Source organism: Gossypium hirsutum, chromosome D08 (assembly GCF_007990345.1).
Source record: "Gossypium hirsutum isolate 1008001.06 chromosome D08, Gossypium_hirsutum_v2.1, whole genome shotgun sequence".
Classification (NCBI taxonomy): domain Eukaryota; kingdom Viridiplantae; phylum Streptophyta; class Magnoliopsida; order Malvales; family Malvaceae; genus Gossypium; species Gossypium hirsutum.
This window is the reverse complement of record NC_053444.1, coordinates 1182575-1206146: the sequence shown is the minus strand read 5'-3', so window position 1 is coordinate 1206146 and position 23572 is coordinate 1182575. Positions and strand designations below refer to the sequence as shown.

The window sequence follows — 23572 nt, the reverse complement described above, 5'->3', positions numbered from 1 at the left end:
CTAGGAGCAGCATACGAATAATGAGATAAGCATCCCTAGCAGTAGGACAGAGAAAACATTATTCCTAATAGTAGGAAAAAAAAATTATCCCCATGAAGTAGAAGTAATTGAAGCACAAGCGATTGAAGGAAGAGAATCGAAAATATAACCAGGATAAAAGTTAAGAAAGCACAAAAAAGTCAACCGACGAGCCGGGCAAATTGGCCTTTTAGTCTTTGCTCTGTCTCGTACACGATAAACAAAGAGGGCAGCTGTAAGGCCAATTTATGCCCAGGCCCGAAAAAAAATAAAAACAGTCCAATACAAAGGAAAATAACAAGCCCAATGTAGCCCATGGCCCGAAACAAAAATTAAACCCAGCCCAGACAGCATTAACATTTCGGCAGAAAGATGCCCCAAACCTAGCGCGCATGCCTCGCGTGGCTCCTCGTCTGCCCGCCCAGCTCTCCATCCCATGTCGCACTGCTCCTCTGTACACATGCCTTTCACCTCCATTGTGCCCATCCATGCAAGAGACAGAACATAAAACAGGATGAAAATGGGTTATAAAAACCCGAATCAAAATTGTATCAGGGGGTTTTTTTTTTTGGTTTGTTTTCGGGTATTTTAGAAACAGAAGCTAGAACTTTAAAAAAAACATAGATCTCAGTACTGAGATAGCAAGCATTCGGGAAAAAGGAAGGCAAACGAAAGGTTATCTTTTTTTCATACATTTTCTTTCGATTTCTACAAACATATCTATACCTTTTATTAATATAAACCTAAGATCTATACATTTTAAGGCCAAGAATAAATAACAAAAAAAAATATAAAAAAAATTACCACGCGGTGGCCGCGCCGCGCCGCGAGCCTCGGTGGCCGTCGTGACCCCCCCTTGCGGAAATCGCTCCGAGCTCCCTCTCCTCTCTCCCTTTTCTTTTTTTTTCCTTTCAGCTCTACAATGTTTTTTTTGAAATTTTTTTGACTTTATAGGGGTCAAACGCACCGTTTTGGACCCCCAGTTTAAACAAATAAAACGACGTCGTTTTGAACGCGGGTCGGGTCGACCCGACCCGCACCAGGGAGGATCCGCGTGTTTTCTTTGGAAGGGCTAATTGCACTTTTAGCCCTTCCGCTTTTTCGGGAGTTTACAATCAAGCTTTTCTTTATTTTTAATCTGGCTCCATGGTTTCGCCCCGAATTCATTCTGGTCCCCCATGCTGCGCAGCGTTTTAATACTTGGGTTTATTGCGCTTTTGACCCTCCAAGTTGCACGCGCGTTACAATTAAGTCCCTTTTCTTTGTTTTCATTTTAAATTGGCCCTACAACTTTGTTTTTAATTCGATTTTAATCCTTTTTTCATTTATTTTTGTATCTTTATCAAATATCCTTATTATTTTTATATTATTAGTATTATTAGTATTACTATTATTATAATTATGTACTAGTGTATATTTTTATTACGTATGTGTATACACATATATTTTTTGTATTTAATATTTTCATTTCACTTTATTTTAATATTTTATTAATTTTATGTACGTTTCTTTTATATTCCAATGTTATTATTATTATTATTATTATTATTATTAGTTTATGCTTTGTTATATATTTATATATTTATAATATGTATATATACGTACTTATACATACTTAAATATATTTTTTCACATTTCATAATTCTTATATACTTACATATATTTATGCACATTTTACATCATATACATACTTATATATTTTATACTCTTAAAAATGCTTTTCGTATATTTCACATATTTTATAATTCACATACATATATTTTATATAATCACGATTTGTAAATATATAAATACACATTTACATTTTTTATAATATTTACCGATTTTACATATATGTACATACTTATCTATGTTTTCATATTCTGTAATTTATATATTTCTTATTTTATGGCTTTAATTATACATGCATATATATATATATTTTTACATAATTGTATTTATTGTCATCATTGTTATTTGGTGTATGTTTATTTATCCATGTACACTAGTGCTTTTTCTAAAATGTTAGTTCTATTTATTTAGTTGTATGCTTTGTTTATGTAATCGCCTCGTCATTTCATTTTGCCTATTGCATTGTTGTTACTCATTTTACTTTGCTCACCTTGTTGTATTCGTTATTGTTTTATCAAGCATCGACACTAAACACCAAAAGGAAAATTTTTCTAAATAAGGCAATATTTCGCGTTTGGAAACTCGAGAAAACGTGCCCTAACGTGCTGGGTTTCGATTTCTCGTTTGACTAAATAGCCAAATATCCTCTTAAAGCTTCAAAGTCCGTTTCATTAAACTATAAGGTGATCTTGGTTTCGATGGTTAGAGTATCGTGTCCTAACGTGCTGGATGTGATATTCCTTCGGAACAAGAGAATCTTATGTTTCAATTCACGATATCAGATTTTCTTTTAAGGATCGCATTTTTTAAAACTCTTCAAATTTTCAATTTTCGACACTAAGACACTAATTAATCAACTAGGTACCAATTTTGGGCGTATCGAGGGTGCTAATCCTTCCTCGTGCGTAACCGGCTCCCGAACTCATTTTTCTGAATTTCGTAGACCAAAATCGTTTTTTAATAAAATTAAATCATTTATTAAAAACAACCACTTTTTGAGGTGACCCGATCACACCTCGTCAAAAAAGGATTGGTGGCGACTCCCGTTTTCATTCTTTTTTAAATCCAAGTCGACCCCGTTTTCATTCAAAAAATGGTGTCAACACTTTTAATCGGATTATGATTAAATTTTACCTTGAACTCGTATTTTGTGAAAATCAAGACAACACATGTTTAACGAGATACCAATTTTGGGCGTCGCGAGGGTGCTAATACCTTCCTCGCGCGTAACCGACTCCCGAACCCTAATTTTCTCTGGATTTTCACGCAGACCTAAAACTACCTCTTTTTAGAAAAGCTTAAAATAAAGTTTTCTAAAAAAGGAGAATTTTGTAGGTGTCCGATCACACCTAGGAAAAGGATCGGTGGCGACTCCCTCTTTATTTTAAAATCGAACTTCAGTTTCCAAACTTTTTCACTAGATCGCCACAATTAGCGACCCCCAAACCAAAATTTTTACGTCGCTACATAAACATTACACAATCAGTGAGTAACATTTGTTTTTATTTTACTTTACGTGCAAAAATCATATGAGGACAATCATATAAAGTATATAAATGTAATTCATGATTTTGTTTTATTAATTAATCTATTTGAAAAAATTACAAGTATACATAAACTGAAATACTACACTAAGGGAACAAGATCCAACATCAGGTACATTCACCAATAGAATTATGTATAGAGAAAATTGTATTAGCAAGACGATAGCCAACTCTTAAGGCTGGTTCTCCATTGCTTTTGCAGTTGAAAAGTGTTCTTAGAAGAAAAAAATGCTTTTGAAAAGTACAGTAGAAATGTGCTATGAAAAATGTATTTGTTAATCTTTAGTGCTCTCCATTGTTGCCAAAATTTATTGTTGAAAGTTAAAATATTATTTTTAGACATGATAGTAGAAAGTAAAAAATTAATTAAGTTGTATGATATTTAAAAAATTTAATATAATGATATATGAAATATAAATTTCAAATACGTTTTAAGTAATTAACATAAATTATTTGTAAATTTGATGATAATAAAATATTTTTTAAAAATTAAATATAATAAATAATATTTAAATAATTATATATAATTATATATACAATATAAATTAATCTAATTTTTTATATACCTTTTAAATAGTTAACATAAATAAGGGTATTTTGATAATTTTCACTTTTAAACACAAAAACCAAAAGTAAATATGCCTAAATCCCAACTTTGTGTTCGGGTGGAAATGCAATTTTAACTGAAAAACCAATTATTCTTTATTATTGCTATGGTGAAACGACATTTTTGACCCAAAAGTACTTTTCTACCGTAACGGAGAATACACCCTACAATAGCTCCGTCATTAATAGAAGTCACAGATCATAGGATGAGAAATATGTTTTTTTGTTTTTGTTTTTCTCAATATTTGTCCTAAAAATCCTCAGGACCTTGTCCATAAAACATGTTGGATTTTCAAACATAGTCAAAAATCCTAAAATCCCTCACTATCAATACCATAAAAAATTTGTACACCCCAAATCAAGCTGGTGTATTCCTAAATTTCACAAACTATTTTTTCTTATTTTTACTTTGTTTTTCCTTTCAACCCCAATCAAAATTTCAATAATTCTTTATCTTGTTTAAGTTTAATCCCTTCCCTCATCACCCTTTCTTTTGTCTCGAGTGCTTCATCTCCCCCACCATACATGGGGAATTGTTGCTCTCGAGGCAACCCCGAAAGTCTGACAAACGAATTAGGCGTCGCCTCCCCCGAAAACAATGGTAACGTTAGCATTTGTTCCCGTAACGAAAGTTTCTCGAAAGCCTCACCGACACAACCGCCGGCTTCACCATCAGAGGAAGCTTCTCCTAAGCCTACTCCCAAGCCTAACCCAATTGGAACCGTGTTATGCCGTCCTATGGAAGATGTGAGAAACACTTACACCATTGGAAAAGAATTGGGTAGGGGACAATTTGGGGTTACCTATTTGTGTACCCATAAGGTAACTGGCGAGCAATTCGCGTGCAAGACGATAGCCAAAAGGAAACTCGTTAACAAAGAAGATATCGAGGATGTTCGTAGAGAAGTTCAAATCATGCACCATTTGACGGGACAACCTAATGTCGTGGAACTCAAAGGAGCTTACGAAGACAAACATTCGGTACATTTGGTGATGGAACTATGTGCTGGCGGTGAACTTTTCGATAGGATCATTGCTAAAGGCCATTACAGTGAACGTGCGGCCGCTTCTTTGCTTAGAATCATTGTTCAAATCGTCCATACTTGCCATTCCATGGGGGTTTTCCATAGGGACCTCAAGCCTGAAAATTTCTTGTTGTTGAACAAAGAGGAAAATTCACCACTCAAAGCTACGGATTTTGGTCTATCACTCTTTTACAAGCCAGGTAAAAACATAATCTTATTAAAATTTTCATTGGGGTCGATTTCGGTTTCTTTTAACTTGGTGCCTTCCGAACAGGTGATGTATTTAAGGACATTGTTGGTAGCGCATATTATATTGCACCAGAAGTATTGAAGAGGAAATATGGACCAGAAGCTGATATATGGAGTATTGGTGTTATGTTGTATATTCTTCTATGTGGTTTTCCTCCCTTTTGGGCAGGTAACTAATTATATATATATATATATATATACTAGAGTATGGCACATTTATGATATGAGTGAAAAAAATTCATGGCGAAGCTAGAAGGGTTTGCAGTGGCCTTGCCCTTCCCTAAAAATAGGTAGAATTACTTTAGAACCACTTTAGAAATTGTAATAATATAATAGTATAATGGTAAATTTTCATTTTGGCACCCTCAAATATTTATAATTTACTTCTAGCCCCATAAGAAAAATTTATGCCCTACACCCCTAAAAATATTTTAAAAAGATACAAAAACCCTCGTAATAATGTAACTTACTTTGTATAGAATAAATGTATTTTAGTCTTTTTTAAGTTGAGTTAGTGCTCGATTGAATCGTGACACCAATTCAGTTAGAGATTTAACTTATAGTGTAGAAAACACCTTCATAATAATGTAATTTACTTAGTATATAAAAGGGTATTTTAGTCATTTCCAATTTGAATTTATGCCCGATTAACTTATGACACCAACTCAGTTAGGGACATAATATATAAATAGAAAACACTTAAATTAACTTGATGCTCGATTGACTCGTGACACTAACTCAATTGATGCCGATTATTTTGAACCCTGAAAACTAAGACAATTATTTTATGATAGAATCCGAAAATGGAATCTTCAGTGCAATTTTACGTGGGGAAATCGATTTCGAAAGTGATCCATGGCCTGCAATTTCACCTCAAGCAAAGGATCTTGTTACCAAAATGTTAAACTTGGATCCCAAGCAAAGGTTAACAGCACAACAAGTTCTAAGTAAGTATATGCCCTTTTTTAACCTAATTATCTAGTAACCGAACATAATATCGACTGTGATAAATACGATGCAATCGAAAAAATCTGACAGAGTAAATGTATGGCCACCCAACAGATCATCCATGGATTAAAGAGGATGGTGAAGCACCTGATATTCCTCTTGACAATGCAGTCTTAGCCAGGCTCAAACAGTTCAAAGCAATGAACAATTTCAAGAAAGTTGCTTTAAGGGTAAAATTAATTAAAACCCCTCATTGAAAACACACCCCATTGGTTAAAAGGTTAAGATAGGTTCATATTATTGTATGAAACCATGAAATTGTTCTTGTTGTTGTTGTTGCAGGTCATTGCAGGATGTTTATCGGAGGAAGAAATCCAGGGGTTGAAGGAGATGTTCAAGACCATAGATTCCGATAACAGCGGCACGATAACGCTCGAAGAATTGAAGCAAGGGCTTGCGAAGCAAGGAACGAAGCTAACTGAATATGAAGTTAAACAATTAATGGAAGCAGTAAGTTCTGTTTCCAAGGATTCAATAGTGCAACTTTATATGGTAGCGGAGTTTTGGGGCTTACATAAAATTTTTAAAATTTTCAGGGGTCTAAGTAAAGATTTCAAAAATTTAAGGAGTTTAATAAGAATTTCCAAACGGACTTGGGCTTAATTAAAAATGTTACAATTTTGAGAGGATTAATGAGAATTTTCAAAAAATTTGAGGGTCTAATTAAAATTTTTAAAACTATTTGAAGGTTTATTTAGAATTTTTAAAAATTTTGAAGGGACCTAGTTAGAATTTTCAAATATTTGAGCGACCAAGCCCCTTCTAACTATATATATGGTGTTTTTCTTTTCCTAACTCCTTCATTCTTTTTTGTTTATTATAACAAAAGGCGGATGCGGACAGCAACGGAACTATAGATTACGAAGAGTTCATCACGGCCACCATGCATATGAACCGAATGGATCGGGAAGAACATTTGTACCGTGCCTTCCAACACTTCGATAAAGACAACAGCGGGTAACGATAGTAATAACAATTAGGAACTAAACAACGATCGAAACACAATGATACGATCACTGTTTTATGATCTATTGATCGCAATACTTAATGCTATCGATATGTTTACATTTAGGTACATCACGATAGAAGAGCTAGAACAAGCTATCCGTGAATATGGCATGCACGATGGCAAAGACATCAAGGAAATCATTTCTGAAGTCGACAACGACAATGTAAGCAATACACATACATGCATACATATTCCATTTTCTTAATAGAGAAAGGTTTAACTTACATAAAAAAAATTCGTGAATTATTTGCAGGATGGAAAGATAAACTATGATGAATTTGTGGCAATGATGAGGAGAGGAAACCCTGAAGCGAACCCGAAGAAGCGGCGCGATGATGTAATGTTCGACAATTCGGATTAGGGACGAAAATCACTATGAACATTCATTTGGGTAGGGCTTACAATGGAAATGGAATGGATTTGGATGTGAAAATATGCATGCATAAATTTGTACGATACAAATGGAAAACTGGGAGAGGATTTGGTTAATGAGAAGATGGCTAAAGGGAAAAGAAGGGGAAAGAAATAACTTTTTATGGTAACTTAAGGATTGTGAAATTTGATTGGTTTACTTTATTAACATTTTGCAATTGTGTAAAAAAAAAACCATTGCTTATATTAATGGTTAGAAGATTTAGCTTTTATCCATACTTTTATAAATTCTCAATTTACAAATTGAATTTCTCTTGTTTCTCTTGTTAGAACGGTAAAACAAGATCTAATATAAAACTTAACAAATCAGGATCTATCATGTCAGACCATCAAGAATAAATCAAGAACAAAACTAGATGCGGAAGCATACTTGAATCCATCAATTTCTTGAAATCTTCGAATCTTATTGTTTTGGTCTTCCAAATTAGCACACAAGTAATTCAGAAAAGGTGGCTCTCTCTTCTCTAAAGAGGGATATTAGAAAAGTTACGTATGTATAATTTGTGGATCATAACCTTAATATATAACTTTTGCACATTAACCCTAATTTCTAATCAATCCATCATCAATTAGAAATTAGTTATTAGAGTGTCTATACATATTTGACCCATACTTCATTTAATAACTAAAGCCTAATAAACCTTAACCAAATTAGATCACTTTAAATTTGGGTTAATCTTTTATGATAGTAAATAATAACATCTAATTACTATTATTATATATGTGATGCCTATATTTTTCAACAATCTCTCACTTGGACCACATATATATTAATTACTCTGTTATCACACGTCATTATATAACCTTATGAGCTCAAAATTTTACTATCATATCCAAAAGGTATCCCGAACAATCTCGTCCATGAATTATGTCAACATAGAACCAATGTGACTTTCGTTACATATATCGTAACTACCCTAAGTTCTTATAAAGCTGCTCTCACTCCGATGTGAACGGCTTTACATTATGCAAACTACCCTGAGTTCGTTTGTTGTTTGTTTTCTATCTAGGATATTTTAGTTGTCGATTGTTCTAATGGTCCATGTGAGAATGAGGGGAGCTAGGTTAGGTGTATTCGGCAAGCCTAATGGCTTGGGTTTAGTTTCTCTTGTAACACTCCAAACCCGGTCTAGACGTTACGACCGAATCTTGAGGAATTACATCAACTTGTTTTAAATTCCAAATTTTGAACTAGAAATGTGTGTTTTTCAAAAAAACGTTAATTTTAACAAATCTCTTGCAATTTTTCAGAAAAATATGCGTAGGTCTTATTTACTTAACAAAAGAAAGTTAATTTGTTACTTATTTTCGCAAGGAAGTTTCAAAGTCGTTAATTGTGAAGCACGGCTTCAAAATGTGAAAACGAATACTTTTGCAATTTATCAAAAGCATACTCTAGTAGAAAACCCAAAAAAAACGTCCAAAATATTTAAACAGTCCAAAAAGTTTAGAGTTAAATTTAAAAACATAAACTGTCTCATTTTATTAACTGAGAATCCAATCCGAACTCCCGCACGCCGCCCAGTCTTAAGTTTGCTGATTAACTGAGAAGATAAAAACATATTCCACATTTGATATCTAAGTTGGTTCACATATATAAACATATTCCATACTTGATATCTAACTAATGTGGAACTAAGCTTTCCATTTTCCTCAACATAATTCACAAGTGGCTTACTTTGAGTATCAATTTCTCATTCATCACTCAACCATTTTGAGCATATGATATATCGTTGTAAAGATTTCATAGAGGAGAATATAGAATCATAGTTTTATGATTCAAATCTCCACATTTACTAATCGAGAATATGCCTCAAAGCTTCCAAAAAATCCATTTTTTCCAACAGTAGCTAACCTCAAAACGCACTTCAAATACAACACTAACTAAATTTTACTGAAAATGGGTCCACACAGCTTGGCACACGGTCAAGAACAATGTCGTGTGGCTCACGGCCTGACACACGACCGTGTGACATCGACAGTAGGTTTTTCGGCTTCGCGTCGTTCATTGATTTTTCGGGAATATTGTTACACACCTGACGTTTCTGGAAAACAACGATACGACACACTTTTAGACCCTAAAACCAGCATTCAAAATGAACTAATTAGCATCAATACACCAAAATTCAATCATTAAATTTGGCCACAAGCATTAAACATTCGACCTTAACACCAAGAACCAGCCCCTTCGAGGCATTCGATTACTTACCCAACAAAACAGCAACTCCTAAGGCTCACTAAACGTCGAAGGAAAGCTCATCTCAAGATTTTCACCTAAATAGATCCAAAATTAGTTAAACCGAAATCCCACAATCAACCCGCATACTTCGCATAATAACACTTAAGGAAAATAAACAGGGGAAACTTACAATGGGTCGAAGCAAAAACAGAATGGGTCGACGACAAAGGACAACTCCAAGTCAAAATGGCGGCAACAAAGATGAGCAAGGAAGATGGATCAAACCAAAATAGAAAATCACCGCGGAAGAGGGAGGAAATTTTTGCAGTAATTGAATGGAAAATTTGAAAAAGAACAATAGGAAGAATTTTGGCAGTAACAAGGAAACTAACGTGAAAAGAAAGAGCGGGAAGGTAGGGAGAAGTGGACGACAGTTTTCGAGAGATATTCAAAAATAATAGATAAGCTAGACATTCAAAGTCAAAGGTCGGAACAAAATTAATAAAAATTCAAGGGAAAAGATTCAATCGCAAGACCTTAGGCACACATAACTAACACTTAGCCACTTAACTAGTACAAATTACGTAACATAATTTTACACTTTCAAAATTAAAAATTTTAGAGCATTACATCTCTCTTGTTTTCTCCTCTTATTTATGGTGTTTCGGTCAATGAAATTCTTGTTTTTCTGTCGAAAAATTAAATATATATAAATATGAGTTAAACTTGGGCCAAAAACTTTCTTTCAAAGCCTAGTCCAAATAGAAAACAGACTTAAAACTTTGCTCAACCCATTTTCCAAGTCTTATATTTTTTAATCTCATTTTTATTCAGATGCTCTTATATTTCATACGAATATGAGTTGGGACAGATAACTCGACTCTTGAACAAGTCTAAACAGAATCTAATTATATTCAAAACCAATAACAAATCAAACACAATTCACATATAAAATTTTTGAACCATAGTAATTACCAAGAATATTTTCACAACCAAGGTCATATCCAACATATTTCCATTAAAACTCAATTCCTAGTTCAAGCATAATAGATTAGTTGTTTTAGAAAAAACATACAAATTCATACATACATACATACATACATACATACATACATACATACATACATACATACATACATACAGCTTTTCAATAATTAAAAACATAACCAAATTGATTATATCAAACAAAGGCTTGAAACTTTTCCTTTTTGTGAAAAATAAAAAATAAAATTCAGATTATAAAATTTTATTAATGAAAAACAATTGGGATCATATTAACCTAAATAGATTTTATTTTTCCAAATTCAATCTTATATAAAATAGATAAATAAACTGTAAAACTGAATGTCGATAATGGCAATATAGAACGATTGCAAAGCAATAAGGAAGAAAAATAAATTTACATGGAAGCCCTTTCGGGAAAAAAATCTATGGGCAAAGAAGAAAAAAAAACTCACTAATGTTGGAAATTGAATGATACAAGAGAAGTTTCGACTACATCTATTTAAAAGTTGAAAAACCTTATTCTAATCAAAGTAAAAAGTAGAGGAGTTTTGGCCCTCGACCTTAAACCCTCGACAAATCCCCTAATTTTACCACTGTATTATTTATTTAACACGAATTTGGGTCACACAACTCTAACATAAACTAATTTTTGAACAAATCTAAAAATACCCACAATTTTCATTTTTTTTCCCAAACAATAGCCAAAAATACAACAATAGATTTATATTCTTAATGGTATTAAGAGTTAATAAATTAATTTTTTTATTGGTTTTGTTATTAAAAACAGTAACTTAATTTAGGCATCCCCTCCACAGATAATTATATTGTTTAATTACCATCAATTTATAACTGAAAATTGTTCTAATTTATTTTTAATTTAACTGGGTTTCAAACCTTCAATTCCTTGGTTAATTAATTATCATCTTTGGTAATTTTAATCCTTGCTCCTACAATCCATGTCCAACCCAACAGAGGTAATAAACCTCTAAATCTTTTCTATTTTTTTTATTTTAGTTTTAATTTATTTTTTCTGCATTTTTTATAATTAATCCAGAATTGTTTAATTTTTTTAAAAAAAATGGTGTTTTTTAATTGGCAATTTGATAACACAGCTCTAGTTTTTAAGAATTTTAACCTATTCATTAATCGAATTTTAAGGGTGTTTCCGATGGCAGAACATGACATTAAGTTTTGGGGTCTAATTAATTTTTTTTTAATATTTAGAGTTCAATGAGAATTTTTTTTAAAAAGAAGGGGTTTAACTAATTTTTTTAAAATTGATGAGAATTTTCAAAAAAAAATTAAAGGATTTGATTAAAATTTTCAAAACCTTTATAAGGTTTAATTAGAATTTCCCAATAATTTTGTTAGCTTAAGTAAAATTTTGAAAGGTTTCAAAACCATTTTTCGCCCCCTCTTGCTCTTCTTATCTATAGTTACTGTTAGCTAAAAAAGTTGGCCAAACTGCATTTCGATCCTTCCAAAATTTTAAATTTTAATTTTGATCCCTAATTTCCGAGTTCGTTTCAGAACCGGCAGAAGGATGAATGGATAACAATTCCAGAATTCGGAGGGTGGGAACGTAACCCTCCAGGATCTACCAACTATTCCATGGAGTTCTCACAAGCTCGAGCCAACAGGAAGAAGCGAAAGGCTGATGTTTGGCATAGTCTTGGAAACGAACTCGATTTAACTGCAGATTCATTCCGACAAGACACCCAAGATTCTGTCTTTGTAAGATTTTTTCTTTGCATTTTCATCTATCTATTCACCTACATATCAACACTTTTAATTCATGCTTTGATGATATGTTCTTTGCTCAAAAGTTGGTATGAATTCAATTGATTTTAGCTTATTTAATCAGGGTCAAATACAATTTTAATTTTTAGGTCAATTTTGTATAATTAATCCCTATAATTTGTGCAAAATACATATTTAGTCCTTGTGAAAAGAGGAGAGAAAAATTTAGGCTAGGGTCTTTTTTTTAACTTTATTCAATTTATAAACCAGCGAAGTATAAAGACTAAATTCACAAGTTGAGTAAAATATTGGGACTAATTATAAAATTTAACCTAATTTTATGATTGACTTCAAGTTCAATTATTTCTACTCGAGTAGAGGTGTCCATGGGCCGGGTCGGGCCCAGAAAAATTTTGACCTGTGCCCGGCCCGGCCCGAAATATGGGCCTGAAATTTTGTCCAGGCCCGGCCTGGGAAAAAATTCCTAAGCCTGAGCCCGACCTGGCCCGGCCCATTTTTTAATAAACACCAAAAATTTATTTTAAAAATAAAAAATAAAAAAGTATATATTTATTATATTCGGGCCGGGCCGGGCCGAGGCCAAAAAGTGGTGACCGAGGCCCGGCCCGTTTTCTGAACGGGCCTCGTTTTTTGCCCAAACCCATATTTCGGGCCTATATTTTTACCCGAACCCTCCCATATTCCGGGCGGGCCGTCGGGCATGGATACCTCTATACTCGAGTATGAATTAATTTTTTCAGTATTAATTAAAAATAAAATATATTAAAAAAACACAATTAAGCTTAATAATTACTTGAGTCAAACATTAAGATAATTAAATTCGACTCAATATCAGGCCAACGGGAAGCAACAAAAGACGAAAAGCCTCGGAAACGAGCAGGATTTCATCGCTGCTTCATTACCTCCTCGTCATCCTCGACAACGAGACCATGAAGATTTTGTCACCGTAAGATTTTCATTTTCCATCCTGAATCATCAGTTGATTTAATACTAGTTCGATTATTTGTTTTCAAGTTTAGATTATTTTTTTTCAATATTAATTTAAAATATTTAAAAACTCGATTATGCTTAATAATCATTTGAGACCAACAATAAGATACTTAAATTCGACTCGGTATCAGGTGAATGATAAGCAACAAAAGACACAAAGCCTAGGAAACGAGCAAGATTTCATCGCTGCTTCAATACTTCCTCAACTGCCTCAACGACAAGACCACAATGATTTTGTCACGGTAAGATTTTCATTTTCCACCTAAATCATCCACTAATTTATCATGTTATTTTCTTAGGGATCTAACCCAATAATTGACTTAAAATGTATTCACGTGTCTGAGAATGTTCATTTGTATAGTTGAAGTCGGAATTGCAAGGTCGGGCCAACAGGAAGCAACAGAAGAAAGATGTTAGTCGTAGCCTAGGAAACGAGAAGGATTTCATCACTGCGTCGTCACCTCGTCGGCAAGACAACAATGATCCCGGGATGGTAAGGCTTCAATTTTCATCCTAAATCATCCATGGTCTATTTATTTAGCTACAACCGTCATTTAATATAATATTTTTAACCTTCGACCCTAGATTTTATAATTTTATCTCCACCCCTAATACAAAACCGCTTCTGGAAACCGAACTTCAGTTGGATTTGGTATAGCAACAAATTATATTTACATGTATATATGAATGAATTAATATAGATATGTCAAATTTTACCCAAATTCAAAAACTCAATTTAGTCAGTCCTAACTCAAATCCAACTCAACCCATTTTTATTATAAATAATCAACAACCAAAATCGGCCCAACCCAAATTTGAACTAATCCAAATCCAAAGTGACTTAAACCCGAAACAATTCAAACTCAAAATGGCCCGAACCTAAAATAAACAAAACCCAAATTTTCTTGAACTCGTAATAATATGACTAGAAAAATTTGGACCTCAAACCTAAAAACCCAATTCCAAAATGACAACTAATAAAAATGAGGTAAACTTAAAATTAACCTCAAAATTATAAAAACCAAATTGATTCAACAGTAAAAGTACGGTGGAGGCCCTTGTACTAAAAGTCGGATTATATTTTACACTCTCTACTCATAAAATGAGCAAATTAGTCAATGTTCGTTAAATCAAAGAGCAAAAAGGTCATTCTATCCATTTTTACGTTAAAAACTAGATCATAATGAGGTACATGTGGCACACCACATGTCACAGTTTGATTTTTTTGTCAATCTCGTTAGATTTTAATAGTATAAATGAATGAAATTGTTAACAGAAATAACTAATTTACTTTTTTATTTAACATATAAGGACTAATTTGATATTTTTTAGTGGATGAAATTCAAACCCAAATCGACCTAAAACTCTAAATGAACAAAACCCAAAATTACTTAAACCCTTAATAATGTCTGTAAGTTATTCTAAAATGGACAGAACAAGAAGTGGATGTCAGTTCCTGAATTTGGTGGCTGGGACAAACAACCTCCTGGTGCTACAAACTACTCCATGGTTTTCTCACAAGCTCGAGCCAACAGGAAGCAACAAAAATCTGATGTTTTCCGTAATCTTGGAAACCGCCGCGATTTTACAGCCGATTCATCACCTCAACCGCCGCAGCCTCACCAACAAGCCGACAATAACGACCAAGATTCTGCAGTCACCGTAAGATCTCCATTATCGCTATTTAAGTCACTTGGTTACAACCCGTTTATCTAGTAAAAAATGAGCTCGAAAATCTAATGACATTATTTGATTATTTTCGAAACCAACAGAACTATGCGTGGATGCTCGTCCCCGAATTCAGAGGGTGTGATCGGAAATCCACCGGATCGATGGACTACTCGACGGTGTTCTCGAAAGCTCGAGCCAACCGGAAACGACAAATGAGTGGTGATTGGCGTAGCTTAGGAAACGACGACGATTTCATCACTGTTTCATTACCACATGAACAACAACCTTACCAAAAAAAACATAAGGTTGTTTGTCTCCGTAAATTAAATTGCACATATTTTTTTTTGAGCCGAATTCGAATAACTAAATTGATATCTATTACAATGCAGAAGAGAAACAAGATATTTGCTTTCCTTCTTTGCTGCTTTTGGCAATGAAATTCTCGGAATTTCAGACATTGATTTGGCACGACAAGACAACTAAATTCCTGGGATTGCTAAATTAATTGGCCTTCATCTGTTGGGGAGCAAACAAATCAAAAAGGGTTCGTTTTTTTTTTTTTTGAATTGCCATGTAAATATCATTATTTGCATGTGCAATTGGATTGTAGGGGGCAAATATCTCGAGTAGCTCGCGAATGTAATCGAAATTTTTTTTATAATTTCAATACATATATATACTCGAGTTCGAAGTCAAATATGAAAATTCGAGAACCTAATCGAGTTTAAACATCGGATTTAAACTGATGTACCGGAGCTTTGAAGGAAGAAATGAGCTTAGCATCGGTTTTTTCGATTCCGTCGAAAAGAAAACCGAAAGGAGGCATTGGTATATACTTCCCAGAACCCGGTGCAACTTTCAATTCATCATCCTTCCAAACAATTCTTCCTCTAGAAATTGTGACCTCAACTTTTCCCTGAAAAACTCCAAACCCGAATTTATATTTAGTAATAATATAATTTTTGACCTTTCAACTTGGCAAATAAATCCACTTTGGTACATATACTATTATTTTGGTTCATTTTGGTACACGAACTTAGTAGCTAGATCCATTTTGATCCTTAAACTTGGATTCCATTAAGATGATATGACCAGTGTTCTTGAAACATGACTGGACTGGTCAATCGAATTGATTAGATCAATTGAGAACCGACCGATATATTGGTCCAAATAAAAAGGTTGCACTGATTGAATCAAAAATTGTTCAAAACTGATAAAAGTAAAATAAAAAATTGAGACAAAAACCAGTAGTTGAACAAATTAAACCGGTTTAATTTTTTATTTTTTATGAAATTTTAATTATTTACTTAATTATTATTGGTTTACCTGTTGAACCGGTCAAATAGTTTGAATTGCAAACCATTGATCAAACTAGTTCAACCACTAGTTTGGTTTTTAGAATATTTTATATGACATTCTAATATTGTACCACGTCATAACCTAAAAATAGACCTAGTTGTCAAGTTCAGAGGCCAAAATTTATATTATCCCTTATAATTATCCCGAGTTATTCGTATTTAAAACGCTTTGTAATCCGGCTAATGAGGGTATAATTTTTATACCTGTCCTTTTCTACCTTCGTATACATTCGTATTGGTTCTCGAATGATGAGATCTTGGATTTATTTCGAAGCTCGTTAAATATAATGATATCTGCATCGGATCCAACAAGAATTGCTCCTTTTCTTGGATAGATGTTGAAGATCCTAGCACTGCAAGTTACTGAAACATGACAACAAATAGACACAAAGATTGTCTATGAAGGAAAATTGTTCGAAGATGAAAAATCATTACCATTCAGTACTTGTTATCCGGACATAATCAGTGACAGAAATTTGGCTTGATTCCTGTAAAAATGCTCGAGGTGAGAACAGACTATAAATCTTGTAACCAATAGGAGGTAACTGTTACACTTGAAAGCTCATGTGCTGTTTGAGTTCGATGTGTGTACACACTTGCTTGCGTGTGTGTATGTATGAATGTTGGGGGTCAACTGTTTCCAGAAAATTTTTCAAAGTGTCGTCCATTAGGCAATCAACTGGTCTCTCAACAGTTGAAGGTATTGTCTCTCGTGCTCTATCGAGAGCCAACATATTGTGAGCAATTGTCATGATGGCCTGGTTCACAGAGCCGAGAGCTCCTCACCGTACATAGCCCAAGAGTGTGTATGTGTGTTGACGGGGGTGGATCTTTCTGGAAGAGTGTTCGAAATGTCGTCTGTTGACACCATTTTTTTGGATTGAAAACGGGGTCGACTTTGGCTTTTAAAAATGAAAACGAAAACAGGAGTCGCCACCAATCCTTTTTGATAAGGTGTGATTGGATCACCTCGAAAAGTGGTTGTTTTTAATAAACGGTTTGATTTTATTAAAACAACAAGTTTGGTCCACGAAATTCAGAAAAATGGATTCGGGAGTCGATTACGCACGAGGAAGGATTAGCACCCTCGATACGCCCAAAATTGGTACCTAATTGATTACTTAATGTCTTAGTGTCGAAAAATTAAAAATTTTAAAGAAATTTAAAAATACGATCCTTGTATTAAAATAAATTTTTTTGGGAAACGTAGCATATTTTACGTTAATTGAGAAGAAAAAAATGCTTATTTAGACACAATGTTTGGAATTCCCAAAACGCAAATAAAAATGCTTATTTAAAAGATATTTAACTATCTTGGATTAAAAAAGGATCACGACCAGTAAGTTAGGACACGATCCTTTTTTATTCCCGATATCGTTTAAAACCTGAATTTGAAGAGATTCGTGTTTTTTAGATTTATTGTGAAAATCGAGACCCAGTAAGTTAGGGTACGACATTCTCAAATCTAAACACAAGATTTTACTTATCCAAAGATCGTAATTTATGCGTTGAAAGAAATTAATCTAACATGAAATAATAAAACACGATGTTAATACTCGTAACAAGACGATATTGAATACAATAGTGCAAAAATAATACGAACAATTGCAACAAAAATAAGATAAATAAAAAGCACAAATCAATATTATACGAAATAGCAATGTATATGAGCAAATAAAATTAAAACATTCATTCACGAAAATGAAATAAATAAATAAACAAAGAAAATGTATAAAACTATAAAAAAATATAAAAGATATATATATAAATTATAAAGTATGAAAACATAAGTACATATATATAAATAAAAGTACGTGTGTATATATATTTCATAAAGATAAAAAGAGATACAAATATACATATTATAAAGTAAAACAATGTAAATATGTTCATATGGAAATATATATATGCATGTGAATTATGATAAAATAAAAGAGAAAAAAAATATATAAAAGTATACATATGTATTCATAAAAATTAAAAACAATATGTACGTATATATATATTAAAAAAAATCGTATGTATGTATATATATATATAGGAAAACAATAAAAAGGCATATAGATATATATAGACATATATATATAAATTATAAAATATAAAAATGCTTTTGTACGTATATATAAATAGATTATAAAAATGTATGTACAAGTAGAAAGCATATATATAGATATATATATAGAATAAAAAAAATACAAGAAATACAAAAAAACAAAGCTAATCAATATATTAACCCAATAGTAACGAATAAATAAATAGGCAAATAAAACTAATAATGATAATAATAAATAATAATAATAATAATAATAATAATAATAATAATAGTAATAAAACTAATTTAATAATAATAGAAATAACAATGACAGGACCAAATTGCAAATAAAACAAAATCTCAGGGGATAAATCAGAATCAAATAAGGCAAAGGATCGAATTACACTACGCTAATGAAACGGAGGGACTGAAATAGTAAATATCCCGCACTCCAAAACGCATCACTTTGCGTAGGACTAAAATGAAACGGGATTAAAGTTATGCAGCTAAATTAAAAAACGAAAAGGGACCAGATTGCACTAAGGCGCAAAAGCGAAAGGACCAAAAGAGTAAATAACCCAAATTTCAAAAACACGCGGATTTCCTGATCGGGTCGGGTCGACGCGCGGGTAAAAGGGCACTAAGGCCAAAACGGCGTCGTTTTGGCTACTGGGGTTAAACCCCAAAATGGCGCCGTTTCAACCCTTTATCAAACCAATTTTTTTAAAAAAATTTCATTTTTCTTTCTTCCCTAAAAAAAACTCAGAAATTTTCCCTCAAGTCTCTCTCTCTCTTTTGAACATTCGGCCAGGAGTCCGTTCATCAGCCGCCGCTTCGGCCGCCGCTTCGGCCGCCGGCTGTCGGCGACGGCGCCACCGCGCACGGTGGCCGGAAAACTAAAAAGCACTTTTTCACTCTTTTTTTTGGAGCAAAGCCCCGATTTGGGGTTAAGATAGCTCAAAAGGCTCTCAAAAGTCAAAAAAGAGAAGAAGAAAAAAAAGAAAAACAAAGAAAACCCTTTGGTTTCTCCTCGCCGCCGGTGGGGTCCTTTCGGCAAGCCAGTTGGCCTGACCACCCTCAAGACGGAGGAGTCCCCGATTACCCGAAAGGTAACAAATTTCTTTTTCTTATTATTTCCTTTATTTTGAAATAAAAAATAAATTAATAAATAAAGCACCTTTGTTTCTTTGAATCTGCTTTTTTGCTTTTATATTTCTTGAAATTGTGAAGAAAAGGGTGGGGGAACCCCTGTTACAGAGATGATACTTGGCTTTATAGCCAATGCTATTTTCATTTTCTTTTTTCATTTTTCTCTGTTTGCTACTGTTCTTTGCGTGTTTTCTTCTCATTGCAGGTGGAGCAGGTGCACGGCGCCGGTGCAGATGAGACGTGCGGCGATGGGACAAAGGCGGTGGCAGCAGGTCCTAGCATGCGGCGCCCTAGGGTTAGGTTTTTTTATTTTTGCTGAAATTGTTTTAAGTTTGGGCCGTTTGGGCTTGTAATATCATTTGGGTATTGGGCTAGTGTTTAAGTGGGTAATGGGTTAAGTTTATTGGGTAATGGGCCGGGCAAATATTGGGCTTGTACATCGTCTATCAGACAGTACTTGACCAGTCCCCAACAACTGAAGGTATTGTCCACGGGGGTTGTCTCCCGTGCTTTGCTAAGAGTTAGCATGTCGGTGAGCAACTCCCCTAAGGGTCTGCTTCACAAAGCTCGGAGTGTCTTGACTACACGTAACCCAAGTGGTATAGAGCACGGGAGACAAAATTTCCTAAGAGTCAATACATCAACTAACTAGCGAACGACACTTTGAAGGTTTCTTCAAAAAGAGTCAACTCCCCTTAATATATGTATGTACGTACGTATAATAACTTAAAGTTTGGATTATAACTCACCACCATTGTATCCCAAACAAGGTGCATCCTCTCCTCAATCCCTAATTCTAATAAGAAGAGTAAAAGTTCGGAAAGTATAGAGTGAATCAATCATAATTCTGAATGAAGCATAGAGGTGTTTATACACAAGGACGAATATAGAAATTCTTTTACGCGATCATAATTGAATTTTTTATAAGTCAAATATAATTTTATCATTTATTAATTTATAAGTTTATCATTTTTGAAGCGGTAAAAGAATTTCTATTTTCCATTTTTTGGGTGGGGCAATTGTCACTAATCTAGACTTTAGCCTAGCAAACAGTGTGGCTTTAGGCATTAAATTCACTTTAAATTTTTCTCAATCAACCTAAGTCCTCAAAAACGAAGTGTAATAACCCAATTTGCCCGGGCCCAAAAACACAAATAAAATAAACCAAATCAAGAAAATTAAAACTCCAAATGTCCATTTGCAAATAGCCCAATCTAACTCAATTAGCCAAGCCCATCTAATGTGCAAACAAAGAAACCCTAGTCTGCTTCAGCAGCCGTTCCTGCCCCAGCCACGCACACCTCTGTACGGCCACCTCCGTACACGCTACGTCCGCGCCTCTATATGTCGTACCTGCAAAAAGGACACGCAAATGAAACACAGCAGAGAACGAACCAATGAGGATTTTTTTATTTTCGTTATTGATTTTATTTGATTTTTTCGGTTCTTAATCGAATGAGGATATAAGAACCGAAAAACCCCTTTGTATTTTTCGCACAAGCAATCAGAATACAAAAATAAAAAAAACACCAAAAGGTGATTTCTAGGTTATTTTTCTTCCTTTTTATTTTCGCAGTTCGTTTTTTTCTTTTGTTTTGAGACTCCATCAGTTGTTTACTAAAGAAGGAAATGGAAGTAGTAAAAGAGAAAGGGCGTACCTCGTGACCGGATCTGTTGCTCTTTCTCCGTTGTCATCGGAGTTTGGGGCGTGGTCCGGAGAGTCTCTGAAGGAGGAGATGAACGTTGAGCGGCACCGAGGGAGAGAGCTTAAGTTTTTTCTTTTAAAAATGAGATAAAAGTGTTAGGTTGGGTTTTTTTTTGTTTTTTTGTTTTAGTTTTAATCACCGGATTTAAAACGGTGCCGTCTGATGACCAAACCCGAGCGGTGACCCGACCCGGGAAGGATCCGTGCACTATGGGTCGTTTGGTTTATTTATTCAATAGGTCCTTATGTGTTTACTCAGATTGCGATTTGATTTCCTTTAGTTGTTTGTAAATTGTACCGCATATTTGATTCTGTACTCACTTAGATCCAAACTTAAACTGTGCTGTTTTCTATGTTATTTTGATTATTTTAAATTTTTGCGCTAAATTGCTATAATAGTCCCTATGATTTCCAATGATTTTCAGTGCGGATGTTGGCTCATTTATTTCAAATTAACCCTTAAAATTTTGTTTGATTTCAAAATAGATCCACTTTCATTAAACTAATTGGTTTATTATCATTAATTTCATTTGTTGTTATTATTTTAATAGTATATATATATATTAGTTAACCTAATATTTCATATTTTCATATATATGTATATATAGCATGCGTTTTAGTATACGTATGTATATATATAATAACCTATTATTAATTTCAAATGATATTTTTATGCATAAAAACCTTATTCCTTTTAAATTTGTTATCTTATTTTAGTTATTTAACTTTTATATATTAGTACTGTATATACTTTTTTTATTAAGTTTTATTTATATAAATCCAAATGTAGATATTAATGTTAAGCTATTCACTTTTATTTTATTTCATGTTTTTCTATATTTTTCTCTTTTTTAAAATTTATGCAAACCTTTTATTTGTAGTTTGGTATTCATAAATTCTCGAGAGAATCGTGCCCTAACTTACTGAGCTTCGATTCTTCACTATGAATTTAGATAATCAAGTGTTTATTTTATTAAAACCATACAATTTTGTTAAAAATAAGGTTTTTAAGATTTCAAAATGTTGGATCCTAACTTACTGGATATGACATTTTGTTATCTCGATTTTAAAATAAAGGCAATATTTGATGTTTAAGAATTTCGAGAAATTGAACCCTAACTTACTGGATTCCGATTTCTCGATTGACTTAAATAATCAAATAACATTCTTAAAGTGCATGATTTTCTTTTAAAAAAAAAGGGGACAAATTTAATTTCAAAGATTGAATTGTAGCACCCAAACTCATTGAGTGTGACAATTTATTTCTTCGAAATAAGTGAGTCTTGTCGTTCAATTTAATTCATTCGAGTTTTCTCACCAAAAGATCGTATTTTAAAATATTTTCAAAGTATCGACACTAAGACATTAAACATTCAATTTGGTACCAATTTTGGGGCATTACGAGGGTGCTAACCCTTCCTCGTGCGTAACCAACTCCCGAACTTGTTTTCTCAAATTTCGCAGACCAAAATCATTTTTAATGGTGAACCGATCACACCTCAATAAAAGATCGGTAGCCACTCCCATTTTCCTTTTTAAAATCGATCCCCATTTTTTAAATCTAAAAAGGTGGTTTCAACACGAAGAATCTCACGGATAGTTCTCCAAGACACTGAAACTAAAAGGCATTTGTGTGCGGCTCATACCCCTTAAATTCGCCCCAATTTATATAGAAGTTATATCACAACAGACAATCACGAAAAGATCACAATGACAACCATTCGGAAATACGAAGGAAATTAAAATACAAAAACCTTTTTTGCATTTTACCATTGACACCATTCGGAATTTTTCGAAAATCGTCGATGCCGAAAGCTTTTTGTGAAGAGCTAAAGGTACAATGATCAGTTCCTACAAGCTTCCAATAGTACAAACACCAATATATGTTTGATACAAGTATATTTCAAGTTTAAATATGTAAATAGTTGAAAAAAATTGGCATACGTGCAAAACTCCAGTTGAAAGGGCAGCCTGTAAAGCCTTATTATGTCCTGATTCTCTTATAGGTGGACTCATAACATACCTGAAATCCTGGAATAAATTAGTACATGGTAAAATTTCACTTGATTGTAATCACCATTCTAATGTAACAACTCGAAATACTAAAATAATTAGGAAAGGGACTTGCTTTGCTGCAGTTATGAAATCAGGATCCCAAAGCTTAGAATCATCAAGGACCAATCCAGAAACCACAGGCTCTCCTATAACCTTTTTTCCCTG

The 23572-nt window shown here is 33.4% G+C and overlaps 2 protein-coding genes across 2 annotated transcripts; both read left to right on the top strand.

Annotated features, from left to right (window-relative positions):
• The first annotated feature begins 4142 nt into the window (after window positions 1–4142).
• On the top strand, window positions 4143–7745 carry LOC121220141 (calcium-dependent protein kinase 34). Its single transcript, XM_041099391.1, has 8 exons — window positions 4143–5004; window positions 5079–5222; window positions 5848–6000; window positions 6116–6231; window positions 6344–6511; window positions 6891–7018; window positions 7134–7233; window positions 7324–7745. The coding sequence occupies exons 1-8, from the start codon at window positions 4305–4307 to the stop codon at window positions 7429–7431; spliced, it is 1617 nt and encodes a 538-aa protein (XP_040955325.1). The 5' UTR covers window positions 4143–4304; the 3' UTR covers window positions 7432–7745.
• A 3835-nt stretch (window positions 7746–11580) lies between these two features.
• Window positions 11581–15813, top strand: LOC107943435 (uncharacterized). Its single transcript, XM_016877189.2, has 8 exons — window positions 11581–11660; window positions 12217–12420; window positions 13283–13393; window positions 13569–13679; window positions 13799–13930; window positions 14872–15099; window positions 15210–15413; window positions 15498–15813. The coding sequence occupies exons 1-8, from the start codon at window positions 11643–11645 to the stop codon at window positions 15543–15545; spliced, it is 1056 nt and encodes a 351-aa protein (XP_016732678.1). The 5' UTR covers window positions 11581–11642; the 3' UTR covers window positions 15546–15813.
• Window positions 15814–23572: the final 7759 nt, after the last annotated feature.

Excerpts from the sequence above, each read along its gene's own strand:
- LOC121220141 (XM_041099391.1), top strand. The coding sequence starts at position 4,305 with ATGGGGAATTGTTGCTCTCGAGGCAACCCCGAAAGTCTGACAAACGAA. Across the intron at positions 5,223-5,847 it reads TTTTCCTCCCTTTTGGGCAG|AATCCGAAAATGGAATCTTC; the intron begins GTAACTAATTAT and ends ATTTTATGATAG. Across the intron at positions 6,232-6,343 it reads TCAAGAAAGTTGCTTTAAGG|GTCATTGCAGGATGTTTATC; the intron begins GTAAAATTAATT and ends TTGTTGTTGCAG.
- LOC107943435 (XM_016877189.2), top strand. Across the intron at positions 13,394-13,568 it reads ACCATGAAGATTTTGTCACC|GTGAATGATAAGCAACAAAA; the intron begins GTAAGATTTTCA and ends ACTCGGTATCAG. Across the intron at positions 15,414-15,497 it reads CTTACCAAAAAAAACATAAG|AAGAGAAACAAGATATTTGC; the intron begins GTTGTTTGTCTC and ends ATTACAATGCAG.